The sequence below is a fragment of the Sphaeramia orbicularis genome, chromosome 12, assembly GCF_902148855.1.
Source record: "Sphaeramia orbicularis chromosome 12, fSphaOr1.1, whole genome shotgun sequence".
Lineage (NCBI taxonomy): Eukaryota > Metazoa > Chordata > Actinopteri > Kurtiformes > Apogonidae > Sphaeramia > Sphaeramia orbicularis.
In genome coordinates, this window is record NC_043968.1 from 50,210,204 (window position 1) to 50,231,855 (window position 21,652).

General features: G+C 37.7%; 1 protein-coding gene across 2 annotated transcripts; it reads left to right on the forward strand.

The window, feature by feature from the left end:
* Positions 1 to 441: 441 nt before the first annotated feature.
* On the forward strand, positions 442 to 11,283 carry adora2ab (adenosine A2a receptor b). Of its 2 annotated transcripts, none has more exons than XM_030150945.1 (5): positions 442 to 650; positions 4,047 to 4,566; positions 4,682 to 4,813; positions 8,556 to 8,659; positions 10,130 to 11,283. In XM_030150945.1, the coding sequence occupies exons 2-5, from the start codon at positions 4,370 to 4,372 to the stop codon at positions 11,068 to 11,070; spliced, it is 1,374 nt and encodes a 457-aa protein (XP_030006805.1). In that variant the 5' UTR covers positions 442 to 650; positions 4,047 to 4,369; the 3' UTR covers positions 11,071 to 11,283. The 2 variants fall into 2 exon arrangements, with proteins under 2 accessions (XP_030006805.1, XP_030006806.1); XM_030150946.1 differs by lacking the exon at positions 442 to 650 and adding an exon at positions 1,329 to 1,347.
* Positions 11,284 to 21,652: the final 10,369 nt, after the last annotated feature.

Below are 21,652 nucleotides of genomic sequence, written 5' to 3' on the forward strand. Positions count from 1 at the left end.
AGTGTATAACTGCCATTTCAGATCACAGAAGAAAACAGGCAACTGTGCTGTACTGCAAGTGGATCTATAGACCCCTGTGAAGCAGAATCAAGTGCATTTCTTTTCTTTTCTTTTCTTTTCTTTTCTTTTCTTTTCTATTCTTTGCCTTTCATATGTCTCTCATTTTGCTCCAGCTTTGACAAACCACACGAGGTTTCTCTGACGTGAAACCCACAGTAGTTTCTTCCACATTTGCATGTTCCTCCGCTGCTTCACCTGTCATTCGTGTCCTGCCCTTTATGTCATCAGTTATTTCCATTCGTCACTTTGCAAGAAGCTCTCTCTCTCTCTCTCTCTCTCTCTCTCTCTCTCTCTCTCTCTCTCTCTCTCTCTCTCTCTCTCTCTGTATGTTGTCGGATTCAGTGGCTGCGTTTTCCTGTTCGTGCGTCAGTACACACACACACACACACACACATACACACACACTGCAAACTTCTGCCGCAAAACTGACAATGAGCTGAAGCTCTGACTTTTCGTGTGTGTTCTGGGGTATTTCTTTACATTCACTGGCATAAATCTGGGTTCATTTACTTTGTAAGTTTTCACGACTCGCCAGAAGCTTGGCAACTGAATGGAAAATAAGAGGCTCGTTTTTCTATCTTCAGAAAAAGGTAAGAAACCATCACCTTAAAACCTCAAAAGATAACGAGCTCATGTCAGTAGCCCTCAGATGTTTCTGGTTTCACTTTGGATTTCAATGTATCAACATTGTTACAGTATATTGTGGCGAAATACGTGATAGGTTTGGATTAAAAGAAAGAATAAGTTTACTGAAATACACGTCTGGGTTATTATTATATTACTAAATAATAATTCAGATTCAGAATACTTTATAAAAAAAAACTTAGAACAGCAACTAATACAGTATGTACTAGACAAATATCTATATACGTAAAAAAAAAAAAAAAAAAAAAAAAAAAAAAAAAATATATATATATATATATATATATATATATATATATATATATATATATATATACTGTACATGAATAAATGTGTAAAATATGATTGTATGTAATTATAATTATGTGATTATTAGGAGGAATTCTACAGTCTGAACTTACACAGGATGTAAATATCTACAAGCAGCTCAGATAAAACCAGAGGATGACCTAATGTACTCTATAGTACAGTAGATGAGCACTGCCTTCAGTGTTGTATTGCTGGGCTGAGATGATGTTTGTGTGTCTGTTGTGTTGGCACCTGCCTTCAGTTCACACTCTGGTGCCAGGTGAGTCTTCTTCTGGAGGTAAAAACACAGTTCTTTCCACAGTAGTGCTGGAGCTGAGCTGGTGCATTGATTGACAGGTCAGTGACAGATCCTCCAGAGCAGGATGCACACTTTCTTATCACTTCCTCCAAGGTCATGAGCTCAGCTCGCACAGCAATTTTCTAGCAACACTTTTGCCAACTGGAATGAGGATAAACAAGAAGGTTCCCTGCCTGTTGTAGGCTTAAGTTTAATTACAATCACTCCTGGAAGTCCACATTTTGTATAAACTTCATTTTTTGTTTGAGTTCATAAATATTTTCAGCTCCTCTGGGTCTTAAATAAACTCAATGACTGCAGAACTTCCTGTCACTGTGGTGTTACAGACTGGATTAACCCTGTTTTTGAAATTCCTGTGGCCTGTGAGAAGGTTTCAGTAAAACAATAGAGGAAAAGTCGAACTTTGGTTCGATGTACTGCCAGTCAGGTTCACTGTTGGTAGATCTACAGGGTTTAATGAAGCCAAGAGAGGAAGTTTGATATAAGGACTGTGGATTAAGGGGAACCATATAAGTGTTTTAGTGTTTGAACTGTGGTTGCATTACATTGTTTTTCTATTTTGGGCCCATTTTCATGTATTATGTTTAATACACACTAGTACTGCACTGGTCAGTATCAGGCAGACTTTGAGACAAAACAGAATTCATTTACATGTGTCTGTATTGTAATATTTTGGAACAACTGTGGGAAAATAATTCCAAGATCCCTCTTTATTGTGTTATTTATTGTGTTATTTATTGTAACCTCTTTGTGCTCATTTAATGTTGCTCTGTGAAGCACTGTGACTGCATGTCTCTCTGGAAGGTGCTGCGCAAATTAAATTTGAGTTGAGATTTAAGTTGAGACTGCACTAAATTAGACTAATTAAAAGTGACATATGTTTACCCAAAGGAAATTAAATTTAGAACTTTCAAGGATAATTTTCTGTGGTTTCTTGTTATTTAATGGAGAATTAAATAACTGAATCATAATCATCATCTTGGTGTGGGTGAGAACATTATGATCACACCATCTGAATGTGAACACATGGGCAGCGGAAACTCCAGTGTCAGGACAGAGGACAGTAGAAAGCTCATCTAGTAGACACAGAGTTAGATGTAGATATATGTGACATTAAGAAGATGCCTCATTGGTTTCACATTAAGTCTGTGGGAACATTTGACGCAGGCATGAGATCTTTCTATCTAAAATGGGATGAGAAACTGGGACTGAATTAGGACTGGACTGAGAATTCCTATTCTCTGAGATACACTGATGTAACCTAACTAAAATGGGTCAGAATGCCACAGACATACACTTAATCTTGTTCAATCTTATCTTGTCAAATCTTACTCGTGGTATAAACCTTGAACAAGGTCACATTTACACATGTTTTTCACTGTGCTTATAACTTTCACCTTCCGCTTATGTCTGCCCTGTGGGCTCTCAGATCACTAAATGTTTTTGTGTTCTAACCAACTGGATGAAACACGATAGTTTAATGATATGCAACCTGTGTAAAATATCAAGGCAGATATAATCAAACCAGTGTTCACTGAGTTTTACAACCACAAATAACCCCTGATTTGGTTATATTTTATTTTATTATTTCAAACTACTGCCTTTTTATGCTCTTTTATTACTTTATAAAAACACTATCTGATCACAAACACACACATATCTTTTCTTCCTCTAAACATACTGATGTAAAAACATTATGTGAGTTTGAATGTAGGCAGAGCTGGATGATATTGCCAAAAAATCTAAAGATTACTGTGTAATGGATAGTTTACAGTTTTTGTGGCTGCATGACCTGAAAGCACACCTTGATTCCACAATAATTTTTCTTTATTAAAACTGTATGCCACATATGACTAGAGAAACCCATTCACGATTTATTACAAGAAGCAAACGGGTCACATTTTGTATGTTTGTTGAGCAATGAAAGTCTCTAAAGGAATAATCAAATTTTTCTGATAACATTTTTAACAAAAAATAAATAAATGTGTCAGTTAATTCAATACATTGCCCAGCCCTAATATGCAGAGGCTCAGAACTGAAAACCTTTGGGACAATGAAATACATTTTACTTTATATTAGATCCTGCAAAATCCATGTTTTCATATATATTAATGCTGTTCGATACATCTTAATGGTGTAGTATTAGAAAACACAGACGGTGTGTATTTTCTGTGAGTGCTAGATGCATTTGATCAGTTTGTATCTAATTTGACATTGTTAACATTGTCCTACATGCTTGTGTAATTCATCTCATTATTTATCTGAAATGATCCAAAAATCAGTCATTCTGTCCCATGAGCTGATGTAGCCCAGTAAACCAGTTAAGTCGACCTACATTCAACCTCCCTCTCCTTAGAGGTTAAACGAGGTTGCTATATGTTCTTAATCGGCTTACTGTAAATACCTTGAAAAACACATCATATTTAGTCAGATTTAATAATGATAGCACAGTGTCATGTATCTAAATGTATGGATGGTTTATCTTGTGTAATTATGAGTCATTCTGGAGGTAAGTGGGTCAATAATGGGAATGATGCATAGTTGGAAGGGTTTCGGGGAATTTTTCCCAGAATAAAAGCTGCATTGTTGGATTCTGCTTTGACTGAGTATGGAAAACAAAGTGTCCTCCTGTCTTCCAGAGATAGATGGCTTTTCTGACCGGTGTGTGTATGTGTGTTAACCTGCGATCTATTTGTACAGGCCATGACACTGAGATTGTGTCTGTTTCTCTCCACAGCCTGCTGCTTTTCACTTGATAGCTCATCCCAGACCCTTCTGTTTTAACATTCTCCTGCTCTCTGTGGCAAAATTTACCACAAAAAAACCAAAAAAGCAAATGATAAAAAGACTGTGGTAGATAAAGAGGAAGGCTGACGGACTGATACAGAGTGCATGGCAGTAAAAGGTACGACAACCAAGTGATGTTTGTGGTGGGAACATCCTGTGTTGGCTGTCCTCCTGTGACTCAATCACTCCTTCCTGAAGACGTACCATGCAGTTTGGAAAGAAGGTATCTTTTTTAAAAACACACCAGGGAGCAAAAAAGAGGAAAAAACAACCATGGATTATGAAGATCTGATCTATATTGGCCTGGAGCTGGTGATCGCCGGCCTGGCAGTGTCTGGGAACGTCCTGGTCTGCTGGGCGGTCTGCCTTAACTCCAACCTGCAGAGCATCACCAACTTCTTTGTGGTGTCACTGGCACTGGCTGACATTGCTGTGGGACTCCTGGCTATTCCTTTTGCCATCGCTATTAGGTAACATTTTCTTCACTTTAAATAAACATTTCTGATTTTTTCTAATTTCAGAAATATTGCTTTCCAAATTTGTCACAGTGTAATATTCTGATATATTTCTTACAACCAACATCAGCACCGGTTTCTGCGCTGAATTCCACGGCTGCCTGTTCATTGCCTGCTTCGTCCTCATCCTCACTCAGAGCTCCATCTTCAGCCTCCTGGCTATTGCTGTGGACCGTTACATTGCTATTAAGAACCCACTCAGGTGAGAGTTAAAAAGGTCACATCATTCATTTAATGACTCAAAAAAACACAGCATGCCAGGTTCTGATTAAAGAACAAAACGCATAAAAGAGGCACACTTACTTGCACTGAGTCAAAACCAATGTGATAATAGCAGCTTCATTATCAGGGTTTTTAATGGATCAGAATGAGGCAGCAGCGATACTTCCAGTAAGTACTAATCAAATGTATTTTACAGGTAGCATATTTGAATTATTTTAATAATTATGTGATAGAAGATAATGGCAGGTATCAAGTTAAAACAATGTGGAAACAAACAAAACAGGAACATAACGTTAGTGTTACCACAGATTCACTGACTGTCACAGATGAAACCTCAGAGTAGATATGGCAGTTGAACAGCCTACAATAAAGTTAAACACCTCTTTTCTGCACCACTAGAGTAGTGTTTTTATTAGGTAAGTATCTAATGCAATGGTTCCCAACCTTTTTTGGCTCATGACCCCATTTTAACATCACACATTTCTGGCAACCCCAGACATTCAAAACAGAGACATTTTTTTTTTGCTAAAATTAATTTGTTTTTGATCATGTAATAGTTTGCTGTACTATGTTGCAAATAAACGTTAATTTTAGACAACATTTAGTGTATATAATGTATATTATAATGGACGGAGGCAGAAAAGCCAGGTGTAGATTACTGCACAAAGTGAGAATTTTATTTTCCTTGGTCAGGATATGCACAGTCAGTCCAGCTTGGATTTACAAGGCTGACAATTAATACTGAACAAACAATAACTCAAACTATGAATTATGAAAGAGCTGCAGCATCTGAAACCGACCACAATGAACATTTGAAAGATAACAGTACCACAGTGCTTCAGTTTCAGCTTCACAGTTTGTCATGTCTTTTATGGGTTTGGATTTTCTCTGTCAACTCAACATATATTTTTTTATTTGTAAGTTATTTTATTAAAATTTTTTTCTTATCAATTTCTAGAGATTTCAGGGAACCCCATTTGAATTCCAGGTTACCCCACATGGGGTCCCCACCCCAAGGTTGAAAAACACTGATCTAATGAGCAAGATAACTTTTGTCTGGTCCATCCACTCTGGTCATAAACTAAATATGTGTTATTTTGCTTGTTAGAGTTTTTGGGAGCTGAAAGTGCTGTGGAAATTGACAGTAGTGGCAGGAAATTCCTCATTAACAAGGTCTTATGTTCATTTTTAGATGAATACAACCTGTTGCCCTTTGCTCAATGCACATTCAGTTCCTGTTTAATACTAGCTCATGCAAGATACCACTAACCACAGACATGTTGGTAAAGAGTGGAAATTTGAGAGTCAGATGTAAATGGGATGGTGAAACAAAACCTCTTTGTTACACTTTATGTGGTTATTACCGTATCAACAAACCCACAAAAAACTTTGATTTTCTTAATTATTTCTAAAATAATACCATATTTTCCATTTATTCTTTCTTCGGCAGGCATTTTGATACACTGTTGAACATGTTGCTCATATGTGTGTAACCACTGTTTAACAACAGTCACATTCTTTACTCCTGCCATGAAAGGATATTTCATCTAGTAAGCCACAGCAGGTGACGCATTTGTATAAGCACTTGCATAACAGCTTGATTTTGCTCCTGTGTGTATTTGTTTGTGTGTGGTGCCACAACCCTGGCACCAAAGACTGCACAGCTAATAATTCATCAGAATTTTAGGGGAGCTTAATATAGCCTACTGGCTGCCACCCTAATGCCTGCCTGATAGTCTGATGGCTACAAAGCACAGAGGCAAGTTGACGTGGGTGAGGTGATGTTACCGAGAATATCAAGTTATTCATGCCAATTTGCTATTTTTATTCCTCCATATTGGTCCATTTCTTCGCTCTACTTGAAACACTTGTGGACATTGATGGCGGAAATAAAGGTTATAGATGCAGTTTGTCAGAATTAGTTGGACACTGATGGCTCAGATGGTTTTCACACAGTTCACGTGACTGTCTCTCCATTTTATTAAAAAGAAAAATTCAGCTGCTTTTTGTGTCTTTGTTAAAGTATGGTTTCAGGAGGAGGCTTATAACTGAAGCTAAAATATATTTCAGTCCCTACAGGATTACATGTTTTGAGGGGGATTGTTGCAGCTTTTCAAAAATACTGTGATGCTTTTTAAAGTGTTTTTTAGGGTTTAAGGTATTGTTTTTTACAGTGATAAAGAAAATACAGGGGGAGAAAAATAGCAAAAAATTATTGTGATTTTATTTGAAAGCTTTTTTTTTCCAATGAGAGTAAAAACATACTGTTCTGAATTTTCTAAATAACCTTGCCAAATAGCTAAGGTCTGCAAAAAACAATACAACACTTTCTTTGTAAATGAACGGATTCAACACAAAACTGCAACATTTATTTAGATGTCAAACTCCCAGTCACAACATCAAACACCAAATTAGATATGCATATTAAAGTGCACAGGACATTGACATCTGACAATAATAATGAGAAATAGCCTAATATTTAGTAGTAGGCACATGCATCTACAAGCTATGTCTACTTTATTTATTTATTTATTTTATTGTTTTGATTTTTTATTCTCTCTTTTCTATTTTCTGTTGGCTCAGATATAATTTTTATATATCAGATTTGTTACTGCATGTACTTAATTGATTTTCTACTGCACAGAGACTTTATTATAATGTTCTTTTTTCTGCTGTTACCCCTTCTCAGAGGGCCTTGGGGTTGGTTTGGGCATGGGGGGAAAATGATATAAATGGCAATGTATAATATATGCACTATAATTCCACTTCTTTGTATGTATTGTTACATTTCTCAAAAAAAAGATAATAAAAAATAATAATAATGAGAAATGGTTTCCTTGAGTAATAAACAGACAAAAACCAAACAACAACAAATACCAACACAAATCCCAAATTACACTGTGCCATTTACAATGTTGGTAGCAACAGGAATAAATAATTTCCTGAACTTTTTTGGTAGACTGTGTCTATATCTTGGCATTTATGACTGATCTAATATTTAAATGAACATATTTTCATTTTTCATGTTAAGTACAAGGTGCTTGTAGACTTTCAAGAAATAGTACAGTTTATTGTGAAGTGTAATTCCTTTTAATCTACAAATGTATTTAAGTATTAATCATTTCACTTTCAGTAGTTAGTACGGTGTTTGATATGACTTTTAAACTCCAGTGTAGCCCAACCAGATGTGTGAAAATGTCTGCGCTTGTAGAGAGGGAGGTGTTAATAAACAGCAATGCAGATATGCCACGCTCTTAATATGTTTATTTATGCACAGTCAGTCACACTGCTTCTGCAGCAAAATACAGAACAATTTCACTCTATACCCACCTCCTTCACCTGCTAGAAGTTCACCAGTAAACAATGTCAAATCCATAGAGGAAATGAATAAGAAACACTGCACATATTGTAGACAAAAACAGAATAGATGATGATGCATTTGGTCTGTGTTTATTTCTAACCAGACCAAAGATTAATAAAACAGGGAGGCTCACAAATACAGAGAGGATTTTGGTGAAGTAGACTGACTATTGGTTCTTCTTGTTCGATGATGTAACTTTGTATAATTAAATAAGTCATGCATTTACCATCCAAAACACAATCACTTCCTCCTGATTTAAATGGCCAAATATTAAATCTTCTGCAAATGTATGTCATCACAATGAGATTAGATACAGCAGCGGGCCCTAATGTACAATTTTATGTTTTGCTGAATGTTTCAGGTACAACAGTGTGGTTACAACACAGAGAGCACATGGCATCATTGCTTTGTGCTGGGTCCTGTCCATGGTTATTGGCCTGACACCGATGCTGGGCTGGAACACAGGTAGAAGATTTTAATTTGTATCATCATTTAAGAGCATGGAAAATGTACAAAACTAGTTTCGAATTATCAAATGGGTGCATAAGCTATGTTTGCCAAATATAAACCAATGCATTTGCTTTCCAAAACATGACCTGCTTTATGTTCCAGGATAGTATACATAAAAAATATGACTTTTTTTGATGAGACTATAACTGGGTCCAGAATGATGAATAACTGTCATATTTTTTGAGAAAAGTTGTGCTTCACTGTTAGTATTAGTAGCACAGAGTGTAAGTCCTTAAATCTAAAACCCAACAATCTATAAGGCCCTAAAAAAGAGTATGATTATGACTGTGGCAGATCTTAAAAATGAACTGGATTGTGTGCTTTGCTGAAGCCTGTTGGAAATAATAAATCTGAAGCTCTCACAAAAATTCAGATTAAGAACCCTGGGTGCCCATAAAACCAGGGTGAAAAGCCACCTGCAAATGCATAGCATCACCAGGAAAATTACTGAAGTCCTGTTCCAGCGCAACATGATGTCAAATGGATCTGAAACTGCTTCAAAATTATCTTAAAAATAGGACCAATGGCCCTGTAGCTTACCGGCCAAATTAAAAGCTTTGGGAAATGTATCCAGATGCCATGTATTATCACCCAGTTATGTGTATTTATTATATTACAGAAATAGCCCAAGCTGAAAGCATGGATGGTCGGGATTTATTCTTTGATAGACCTGGCTTTGTTGAAACAAGTGTTTCACACATATTATTCTGGAAACAATGTGCATACAATAATGGCTTGATTGACTTACCATAGGTCAACTTTAGTCATAAATTGTAGTGAAATGTGTTGGCAATATATATCTCAAAGTATGTAACCATCAAATAACAGTGGAAGGACTTTAAGGATCTATATGCAGCAAAGGGTGCCTGAATGCCTTTGGAATGAAAATATGGTATTTCAAGACGGGTCATCTGTCATGGTATTTGGGGGGGCTTTGTGGTCCAGAGGGTTAGGTGATGGACAGACATACCAGAGGCTATTATTGCATCGAACCACTTCCTATCTCTTATAATGGGGAAATTTTTCAAAGTCGCACCAAATTCAGAATCAGATCCGGATCCAAATAATATCACTAACTTTTGCTGACATCATCATAAAAAGCTGCATACCAAGTTTGAAGTCAATTGGAATTGTAGTTTTGAAGAAGAAGGCAATTGAAAGTTTTGTAACGGATGACAGACGATGACAACAGACGACAACAGATGACGACAGACGCCGCATGACGACAATAGCTTGTGGCCTATCGGCCGTAAGCTAAAAAAGCTTTAAAAAGTCTTACATTTAACTTGTTGAAACCTACAGAATCTCACAAGTGACACTGATTTTGTCATCTCGTGCACATTCTATTAGTTGCATTAAACATAATTGCATTTCCTTGACAATAATTAACACTGAAGATAAGCCTCCATTTTCTCTGTTCTGCAGGTGGAAACTCCACCAATGTCACCGACGGCCCCCAGTGTCCTCAGGGCCTGACTGCATGCCTGTTCGAGAGAGTGGTCACCCTGGATTACATGATCTATTTTAACTTCTTTGGCTGCGTGTTGCTGCCCCTGGTGGTCATGCTGGTCATTTATGTGAACATCTTCATGGTTGCACGACATCAGCTCCGACTCATTGGACTCAAAATCACACACACACGTTCTCCAGGAGAAGTCACATCGTCATCTCGTTCAACTTTGCAGAAGGAAGTGCACGCTGCCAAATCGCTGGCTATCATTGTGGGTTTGTTTGCATTCTGTTGGCTTCCACTGCATATCATCAACTGCTTCAACCACCTGTGCCAGGGATGTGACCGCCCACATACCTGGGTGATGAATATTGCTATTATCCTTTCACATGCTAACTCTGTTGTGAATCCTTTTATCTATGCTTACCGCATTCGAGAGTTCAGACAGACTTTCCACAAGATCCTGTATCAGAACATCCTCAGGCAGAGAGATGGACATGGATTTAGGGGTGGGAGTGGTGACAGTAGAGGCCCCGGTAGCATCCACCGCACCCCTTCTCACATCAGTAGAGAGGGCTCATCATGTGGCACGGTGGTGAATAGCTACGTTCTTGACCCCAGTTCTGAATGTTCTCTGCCAAAAGCTACTCAAGATGCCTCGAGCCACTGGACAGCAAAGTTAGAAACTACATCAAGTAGCTACATACCAAATGGACACCAAGTACAGGTTGGCTCCTTTCCAAAGAAACAGCAACTGAGCATCATGGGAGAGGACACAGTCACATATCTGGGAAGGACCACAGATGTTTTTGAGGTTAAAGACAGAGAAAGTGGCATCACTTTTGTGAATGTTCACGCTTTTTCTACAAGACAGGTGGGCCCGGCCCACTCTACAGAGCTAACAGAAATCTCATGACAAAAATGACTTTTGGATGTAAAAAAATATACTCAGATCATCTTGAGTTATAAATTCATTCTTCAGATGTAACAAAATGAAGATGTGTTCTGGACTTGAAAATAACCATAGGCAGTTATTTGTGTCAAAGCATAAGACACACCAAAATGGCAGCATATTTATCTCTATCGCTCATTCTCTCTGAAGTCAAAAATAAACAATTTTCTAGTCAAATTGTTATGCTTTCTTTATTATTAGTCATCCCTGAATTGGTTCATATATTACAACAACTTTTGAAGGACAAAGTTAAATGTGGGTTGATATATTTTCTTGTGTGTTTCATCCTAGATTCTTTGACATTTGATTTACATAAAACACTACTCATCATACTATCACTACTACTAGACAACACCTTTTTTACTACACTTGATCTTTTACCCAGTTTTACTACAAACATTTATTCTCGAACATTGTTAGAATTAATGTTCTCAACTTCTGGAATGGGTGTTATTACTATTATTGTTGTTATTATTATTATTATTATTATTATTATTATTATTATCATCATCATCATCATCATTATTATTATTATTATTATTATTATTATTATTGTTGTTGTTGTTGTTAATTGTTATAAGCTTGTTCTATTGTGACTAAGCTCTTCCAGCAAATTTAGCTGATGCTAATCAGTTTAACCATAAATCCTGCTCTCACACAGACCACAGACTGCTGAGATGAAGTATCTCTAGCCCTTGTAAGAGCTGTAACCAGTGGTCTTACAGAAATAGTCCTTTATGACCTCTTTGTGAAAAACAATAAAGCTGTTTAAAGAAAGGCATAAAGCACCCCGCACCCCTTGTGTAAGGCCTTGTTAAAAAACAATTTCTCGAAGTGCTAGATAGCTACAGAACAGTTAATGTTGCTAGTTTGATCAGTGATTTGATAACTGCTAGGCAACAACATGTTTGTTGCGGGTTGAACAGCAATGTGACATATGACTCAATGGCACCAATGTATGCAGGTCAGTTACCAGCCAGCCAAAACAAAGAGACTGTTACAGCTATTCAAATATTACTCCATATGCCTGTAATGTGCCAGTTTTAGAGTCATGCTTGTATGCATAGAAAGCTTTAAAAACACATACACATCACCACAGACTACTCAGAGGTGTTTACAGAGTGGCTTGGCTGCTGACGCCAGTCAATGACCCTAATGCAATGGAAATCAAATGAAGCTTCATTTGATGGTGTCTTTTATTATGCCATTATGGTTTGCCTTTCCTCATTAAAAAGCCCGTTCACTCTGAAAAAGAAGTGCATTAAGAAGCATTTAGCAGATTTGAGCAATCCTGGAGACTTGTCTCAGCAAATAAGCATACATGGGTATGTGTCGATAACATGTATATTATTCAAAAACTATGCATATAATTTGTTTAGCACAGTTTGTGGTCATGTACAGTGGTAGTTATATGTTCCAGGCATTTTCATTTTAATGTTTTTGTTTTTTGTTGTTTTTTTTACGGTGTGTACACCTGAGTGAGTGTAAATCAACTGCGTAGGGTATGAAAATTATGTGGTTATGTGTTATTCAAATATAAGTCATCACTTACCTGCAGTTTATACTGTAGTAATGGAACCACTGTTGGATCTTTGGAGACAGAATGTCTAATGGGACACTATACTATGTTGTAGTGTCATAAATTAATGATGTTGGTATGCAAAATGTGTGTCCAACTTAAACAAGCAAATTGGCAAATTTGCTTTGGAGAGGTACTGTAGATGTTTTATTACAGTGTGCAAAGAAATATAGTTGGTATACTGCATTTTACCATGTAGGTATGTTTTTTTTTAAACATCATTGCAAAGTTGAGGGATGGATAACCAGCCCCCCCCCCAACATTTTATTTTACAAATGTGTTTTTGTGCTGTATGTGTCCTAACTTTTATTTTACACAGCTTGGTTTGCACATGGTAAGTGGGTTTCAGTCGGGCATGGGTTTCTATGCTCTTGGATTCCCAGACTTCTTAACTTGATAATCCACTCTTAACATTCTTAAACACTGTAAACACATGAGGTGAGACATAATAGATTTCTACATAGTTACATTTTAGCTCATTTAATGCACTTTGTACATTGATGCTTGAGGAATATAAACACACTATGTAAATAACCTACGGAAGCGTATTGTATTCACATGGAATATTAAAAAATCAGCTCTGTTTTTCTGAATTAACAAGATAATTATTTTGTGAAAACAGAGCCGATTATTTTTATTTTTCCATGAAACGTTTCTCCTAATTAGGAAATAATTCTCCTGTTAATTCAGAAAAACAGTCGATTTTTATATTTTCATAGTCTGTATGATCATATTGTGTTTGTTCTGTGAGGAATAACACTTTTTAATATGAAAACAGAATGTCTTATGTTAGTAATGCATGATAGTTAAGTGATTTGTTCTATTTCACTACTGGTTCTATAAAACAGAGAACTTGACTCATTTATGGAAGCAACCAAACTGAAAGGCTTTACTGAGTTATTCCAAGAGATTATCAAGGTTCAAGGTTCACTATATATCAGAGACGTTTCACTGGAATTCAAGAAATTGAGAACCAAAGAAAATAAATATCTGAAAAATCTCACAATGTAAATGTGAAATAACAGAAACCAGTTTCCCTTTTCTGCCTCACCAGCTGCTTTTCTGTCCAATGTTTTGGATGAAATTCCAAGACAACTTCCAATTAATGTCAAATGTTTTGGCTGTCGGTCTCTCATAATGAAATTAGTATGGAAATATAAAGAGTATATCAGAAACAATTACACTTCTAGGCTTTTATCATCAGCGAGCCGAGTTGGTGGAAAAAGGCTACCACAGTATTATGTAGTTCTCATAAAATGTCATTTTTTTGTGTGGTAAAATGAGTTTATGCTTTTATTTAGGTTTGTTTACCACATAAGTTGGTTGATAGCACATGTGTTCTTGCTGACAAACCGCCGTAGACGGTGTTGAATCTGTTCCAACCGAGTATATACTTGTCATAAACAAACTGTGTTTTGAAGAGACGTGCATTTCAAGACCTTGTAGTCATCACAAATTCAGATGAATCATCTTATAGATACCAGCCTGCTCATGCTCATGTAAACATAAGCGTAAACATAAAATATCACAGAATGAGTTTCAGACTTGTGGCCTAAATGCTGAAATTGAGCAGACACAGACATAAATAGCTCTGTTTCCTAAAAATGCCATGTATTTACAGCTAAAAGTTTGATCGCATACTCCTGACTGAAAGGTAATGCACTGTGGCTTATGTTCACAGACAATTTTTTACCAGTGAAGAAAATTACAAAAGACGCACAGAAGAGAAGATCATCTGTCTCACAGTCAGAGCCGTTGTTTGGCACTGTCAGGGTCCTTGGCAAGAAGGGAACACTAGGCCATAGGGGTGACTAAATTCTTTGGGAATCCCACCCCGAACCCCAAACAAATATACCATGATGATTATATAAGCAAGTTTGGTTAAGTTTAGTGTATAATGTGCAAATAAAGATATACAACAAAATATTATCTAGGAAATATAAAACCTTGACAATCAAAAATTTATGAAAGACTTATGTGAACCCCATACATAATTAAAGATATCCACTTAAGGTAATAAAAAAAATAAATAAATAAGGAAAATAATAAAACACAAGAATAACAGGGTTAGAATATTTAGAAATGCTTGTGGATTTTAGCTTGTGCAAAGGTAGTAATCAATAAGTAAAAACACAACAGCTCATGTTCTTTAAGATATTGTTCTAGGTTCTTCCATATACAATAACCACGACTGCTTAGAGCATAACGTACTGCATGTATTTCGATGAAAGTGATGTTGTTCTACATTGCATTTGTAGATATAAGTTATTTATTACAAAAAATGTTCGCTATAACTGTGTAACAGCACAAAAGGAGAGAGAAAAACTAAGGATCAGGCTCCCAGGTGGTGTGACCCTATGCTCTCTTTGGCTGGTGTTCTGTGATGCTGTGCTCCGATTGGCTGGTGTTTTGTGACGCTATGCCCGCATTAGCTGATGTTCTGTGATTCTGCGCTCTCATTGGCTGGCGTTACCTGTGTGAAGTTGGCCCCCCACCCACCGAAAATCTCTGGATAAATATTATCATTTGTTTGTGCTTCGTTAGTGCTGGTTTGTGCAGTTAAAATTGTCGTTTGTGCCATTATAGTTATTGAGTTATTAACAATTCTTTTATAGGTCATTCAGAGGTCACCCAGCCCCCCACTTACTCCAAAATTCACCGAAATGGTGGCGTTTGTTTGTGCTTCGTTAGTGCTGGTTAGTGCAATTAAAACTGTCGTTTGTGCTATTATGGTTTCATAGATATTATAAGATTTATTTTCAGCCGATGACGTCACACAGCCCCCCACTTCTTCTAAATTGAGTGGAGATGGTTGTGTTTGTGCTAGTTAGTGCTGTTTAAAGTTTTGTTTGTGCTGTTATTTTGTAAATATTACATTTATTTTCAGCCGATGACATTAAGCAATGCCCCCACCCCCCCACCCCACACACACACACACAAACACACAAACACACACACACACACACACACACACACACACACAAATTCACCCGAAATGGACTTTAATGTATTTTTAAAGGAGCTACATTTGCACTGGATTCCACATTGTTCTTACTCTGTTCATCACAGCTGTCACGATGGTCTTACCTGATCATAACCTCTTGATGCCTCTTCCTTGTTTACCTGGTAAAGTTGTCCTGTCAACAATGTTTGAAATTTCAATAAAAAAGCAATGCAAAGCAAGTGTTTTGTTCAGTAGTTTTGTTCTCAGTTTATGTAAATGGAGCATCATTAGACTTCACAATTTTACCACTAGTAGAGGGTGGACAGGTTTGAACCTGAAGTACACCTGTGGAAAAAAAGTTAGTGCTGCAGGAAATTCACATCTAATATTGCACGTTTTTACAAGTTTTAGCTTCTCAGCATAGGATTTACAACCCTCTGCAAAATCTAATTTCTGGCCAATGTTAATGAAATGTTTTAAAACTAAGTTAGCTGAAAATTGACTCAAAATTGCTCACAAAATATTGCTCATGTATTGAAGTAACCCTTTCGACAAATGGAGAGAATTTATTCCAGAAAAGGCTGAGTATGACACATTTTCCAAAACTAAAACAAACAAAAAAAAAAGGAATATACCATTTGAAACCTGGCACCTGGACTCATGTCATAAATGAGCAGATTTGGAAAGCAGTCAAAAGTCCTTGCACATTTATTTGTAGAAGAGCCAAGGTCTATCCATCAATCACAATTACACTGAAGTCAGGAGCTACTGTAAAGAGCGCCATGGTCATCTTGACATAACATGTGGGATAGAGCCAGCAATTAACGGCCCAATGGTGTTCAAATGTTGCATCAACAACACTGGTGACTCCCTGCACACTGGTTGTTCAAAGCGTTTCATGTCTGAAAATATGCTTGCGCAGATTGCCAGAGAAATATGTGAAGGCAGGATGGAACCCCATGTACGGCAGGCATCACAGGCAAAGAAGCTGATGGACTTTGGAGATCCGAACCAAGCCCTCGACCTAATTTGGCCACACTACACAAAGCAAAACAAGAGAGAAATGATTAGGAATTAGGTGACAAAGATCTCATTTTGTCATTGCTGTTGTCAAAATACAGTGCACCTCATAGTGGCAGCATTAAAGACACTGGACTCCAGTTTTTCTATCACTACTGGAGTCAAACACAAATGCATGTATACAAGACCTTATGACAGAAAACGGACTCAACAGTATGTTTTGATGATTATTTAAGAGCTGCAGAGAGAATTCCCTTTGAGTGAATTTCCCTCCACTCTGGTGTTCTAAGGAAACAAATTTACTTTGAGGGCAGTCGTTGCTTTCCAGGGAGGCTTGACCCAGGATGCTCTTGGACATCATGTATCTGTGAGATGGATGAAGACCTAGGAAGTGGAGTGATACTCTCATTGGCTGGTGTTCTGTGACGCTGCACATTGATTGGTTGATGTTCTGTGATGCTGCGCTCTCATTGGCTGACATTCTGTGACGCTGCGCTCTCATTGGCTGGCGTTCTGTGACGCTCCGCTCTCATTGGCTGGCGTGCTGTGACACTATGCTCTCATTGGCAGGTGTTCTGTGACGCTGCACATTGATTGGTTGATGTTCTGTGACGCTACGCTCTGACTGGTTGATGTTCTGTTACACTGTGCTCTCATTGGCTGACATTCTGTGACGCTGTGCTCTCATTGGCTGGCATTCTGTGACACTGCGTTCTCATTGGCTGGCGTTGCGTGGCGCTGCAGTCACATTGGCTGGTGTTCTTTGATGCTGCGCTCTCATTGGCTGGCGTTCTGTGACGCTGCACACTGATTGGTTGACGTTCTGTGACGCTGCGCTCTCATTGGCTGACATTCTGTGACACTGCGCTCTCATTGGCTGACCTTCTGTGACGCTGCGCTCTCATTGGCTGGCGTTCTGTGACGCTGCGCTCTCATTTGCTGACGTTCTGTGACACTGTGCTCTCATTGGTTGACATTCTATGATGCTGCACTCTCATTGGCTGACGTTCTGTGACGCTACTCTCTGATTGGTTGATGTTCTGTGACGCTGCGCTCCCATTAGCTGGCGTTTTGTGATGTTGTGCTCTCATTGGCTGGCATTGTGTGATGCTACGCCCTCATTGGCTTCTCAAAACAAATAAATGAATGAATGAAAAAAAGCCTGTTTTGTTTAAAATCATTGCTTCCTGGTGCTTTTTAAGGCTAAAAACTCAAGAAAGACTGTGCTAGGTAATTTGCACATGTCCATGTTCCTGTGACTTTAACCCTTTCGTGTATGAATTATGAGAACCTTAGTTGAGGGTTTTTTTTTTGTTTGTTTGTTTTTTTGAGTGTTTTTATTCCTCCTTAGGCATGAAAAAAACAATGAGATTGAGGTTTTTTTCATAGATTTACAAAAATGTCCACTCAGCCACACCATGAATTTTATTCTTGAAGCAAAGAAACATGTATTTAAAACCCAATATCATAAAGTGATACGAAAACAGTGAAATGAAACCATGTTTAATGCAGCTAATCTGATGTTTTCTCACATTTTAACGTATCCTAATACTAGTTATTACTCACTTCATGGAGATAATATGCAAAAAATAACAATTAACAATTGATTTCCACTCAAGAACCAATCAAGAACAGCAAAGTTACAGTAATGGTATGAATTGCAGTTTATGAGATGATGCATAAGTGTCCACTGTGTTGGTTGATATGGAACTAAAACAACTAAACCCATGAATTTACAAGAGAACAGCTGTAGAATAGCTGTCCACTGTAGTGACCACTATGCATGAAAGGGTTAATAAAAGAAGCCTCAAATCATCACAATTTTCACCGCAATTTTTTGGAAAAGCTGCGGCAAAATCAGGCATTTTAGGATGCAACAATCAAAAAAAAAAAATCCCTTGAAATCCTGGAGGGACTGATTATCTCACCTGACATAAAGTAGACAGGAAAAACAAAATACAGCATCTGTGCTCACTGAATACACAAGCCACAACCTCTGGATTTTTCCTCTGTTTTTCATGGTTCTCGTCATGTAATTGTCTTTTGTGAATCTCCTTGAGGGCATTTGTGAATTTTGAGGAAATTCAAAGTTTGTGTTTTGAACTGGTCCTTTTTTTACACGTTGACATTGAGTGCTGTCATCAGACAGGTTTGGCCACAGTGCAGGATCACCACCAACAACTGGAGGACCTTCCTTTGTTGATGATTCAGGTGCAGGTGAGGTAGAGGGGGTGGGAATAACTGGAGTTCTCTCAGTTGTTTGGAAAGTGCTGGTTGGGACATCCTCTTGGGTTTCCCCAAAGGACTCCACATGATCTACATTGAATAAGATAATAATGGTCAGCCTCATAATTAAAATTTAAATAATCCAAATCATACATTATATTATACTAGATAAATACTTTATTAATCCGAAATTAAGAATTGCTTTGTTGCAGCAGCGTTAACTGCAGTAAGAAATGGAAGAATGATAGAACACACAAAAAAGAATAAAAAATACACCCAATAAAAGATAAATAATTAATAAATAACACACATACTTTCATCTCTGGAGGTTGTGGTGTCTTTGTGAGAAAACACAGCCAGGAATCTAAGCAAAGCACCTGATGAAAAAAGGGTAACACTCATGTAGGGCAGTAGTTGAATATCAGGATTGTTAATTAGTTTGGTATTTACAAAAAATTACTGATACATCATACGACCACATATATAGATGAAACTAATAGAACTAGTAATGGCAGATTGTCCTGTAAGTTCCACTATCAAGACAGTTTTAGCAATCAAAACATGACATTTTATTAGTTATACTTTTTTTTTTCCTTTTGTTCAGACAAGGTATAGTTTTTTAGATGTTACCTGCTTGACAGTTTTGACTGTGACTCCAGTCTTCCTCCAGGAATCCTGGCTCCAACTATCCACCTGTTGAAGTGTCCTTGGAGCAAGACACTGAACCCTACATTGCTCCCAGTAGGGCCTGGCAGCACCCTGCATGGCAGCAGCTGCCCACTGGTGTATGGATGTGTGTGTGAATGGGTGAATGTGAGGAATTGTAAAGCGCTTTGGGCACCATGAAGGTGTAGAAAATGTGCTGTATAAGTTCAGTCCATTTACCATTTAACCCTTTCATGCATAGTGGTCACTACAGTGGACAGCTGTTCTACAATGTAATTTAACCTGAACTTCTATAACAGTACCTGCATAATATATGCATGAGTGAATATAAAGGCAAGGACATAAAATGTTATTAATGTTTAACCCATAAAGACCCAGTGCTTTTTTTATGGCAGTTCCCAAATGATTTTTTCCTCTCTATTTAACCTTTCTTAAGTATTTATCACCATTTATTATTATATCATCCTCTGTATTTAGCATTTTTTCATTGTGAAGTTGGTATTTTCCTATATTTAATCTGTTGATCATGTTGCTGTTCATTAAAGCTCAGAGTAAATTCAAAGGTTATTAAATCAGAAACAGCGAAAACAGAAAAAAGTGACTTTTTCAGCAAATTTATTATTAATCAAGTGTCTCCATCCACTGTCATTGATTCAACTCCATGGGTTTTACTGGTTAATCAATGTTGTAGAAGATGACAGTGTTTCCAATGGTAACTACGGAGCCTCTGAACATCCAAATGGGTCATATCTGATGACCATGAACAGATGAAGAACTGTATTTTACAATAATTATTTACATTTTCATGGAGTTAAAAAATGTCCACTCAGCTGGACATTTTTTAACTCCATGAAAAAAAGGTTAAAAAAAAATTGCATTTTTTGCATTTTTTCATGCCTAAAGAGGAATAAAAACACTCCAGAAAAAATATTGACTTAGGTTCTCATAATTCATGCATGAAAGGGTTAATATAAAAAATGGTAATAGGCTACATCACAGAGAAAATTCTCCGCAATACATTGTATGTCTTAAAGGCATGTCTTAAAGGGTTTAAAATGTTTCTGTAATCAGTCCTTGTGTTTATCCTGATGTGTAGAAGATGAGCTCCTTAAGTGATGAGGAACTAAATCCACAATCATCCCACTGTGCAGACCAGGTCATCTAAATGTGGACCCTGTGTACAATGGTATTTAAATTCACATCCATGGTGGTCATTGAGTTTTTGCATGGATTTGAATGTTTTTCCTGTAACTGAGACAAACAATCCCATGCACCTTCATACTTTTACTCTACTACATTTGTCTGACAGCTTTAGTTAAAAGTTTCATTTATGATAAACTAAGGATCAAGTCTGCCTTTATGAGATAAAACATGCTCCTCCTTGTTAAGATAAACCCTATGGATGTAATGGTGCTAGTACAGGCACAGAATCCAAAAGCAGAACTCAGAGGCAAGATGTAAAGTTCAAAAGATTTTAGTCACACACAGGTGTAAGAAAAATATTAATGATAAAATCTTGAGGATAATAGGTGGTACTGCCATCAGCCGTTGAACCGTGTAGGCTGGGTCTCCCTCAATAAGGCGTGGAGGAGGTGGAGGTTGGGTAGGCGGGACCAGGTGACTCTCCTTAACAGGTTTGACTTGGCTCACGTGAAAAGTGGGATGGATCCTCATAGACCTTGGTAACTTAAGACATACAGAGACAGGATTAATAACTTTCGAGATGGGGAATGGGCCTACAAACCTGGGTGCCAGCTTGCGATTCTCCATCCTTAGGGGAAGATGCCTGGCCGACAACCAGACCCGCTGATCCGGATGGTAAACAGGTGCCGGGATCCTATGACGGTCCGCCGCGGTCTTGTAACGGCCCGACGCCTTCATCAGAGCCTGCCTGGCCTGAGACCAGGTCCTCTTACATCTGTGGATCAGAGCCAAAGCCGAAGGAACGCCCACCTCCTTCTCCAATGAAGGAAATAGAGGCGGCTGATAACCATACACAATGTGAAAGGGTGACAAACCAGATGAAGCACTGGGCAGAGAGTTGTGAGAAAACTCCACCCACAACAGGTGACGACTCCAGGAGGCGGGGTTTTGGGAAGCCAGCACACGGA

Bases quoted from the DNA above. Each gene is read 5' to 3' on its own strand.
- adora2ab (XM_030150945.1), top strand. From the start codon at position 4,370: ATGGATTATGAAGATCTGATCTATATTGGCCTGGAGCTGGTGATCGCC. The intron at 4,567-4,681 runs GTAACATTTTCT...AACCAACATCAG, and splicing joins CCTTTTGCCATCGCTATTAG to CACCGGTTTCTGCGCTGAAT. The intron at 8,660-10,129 runs GTAGAAGATTTT...TCTGTTCTGCAG, and splicing joins GATGCTGGGCTGGAACACAG to GTGGAAACTCCACCAATGTC.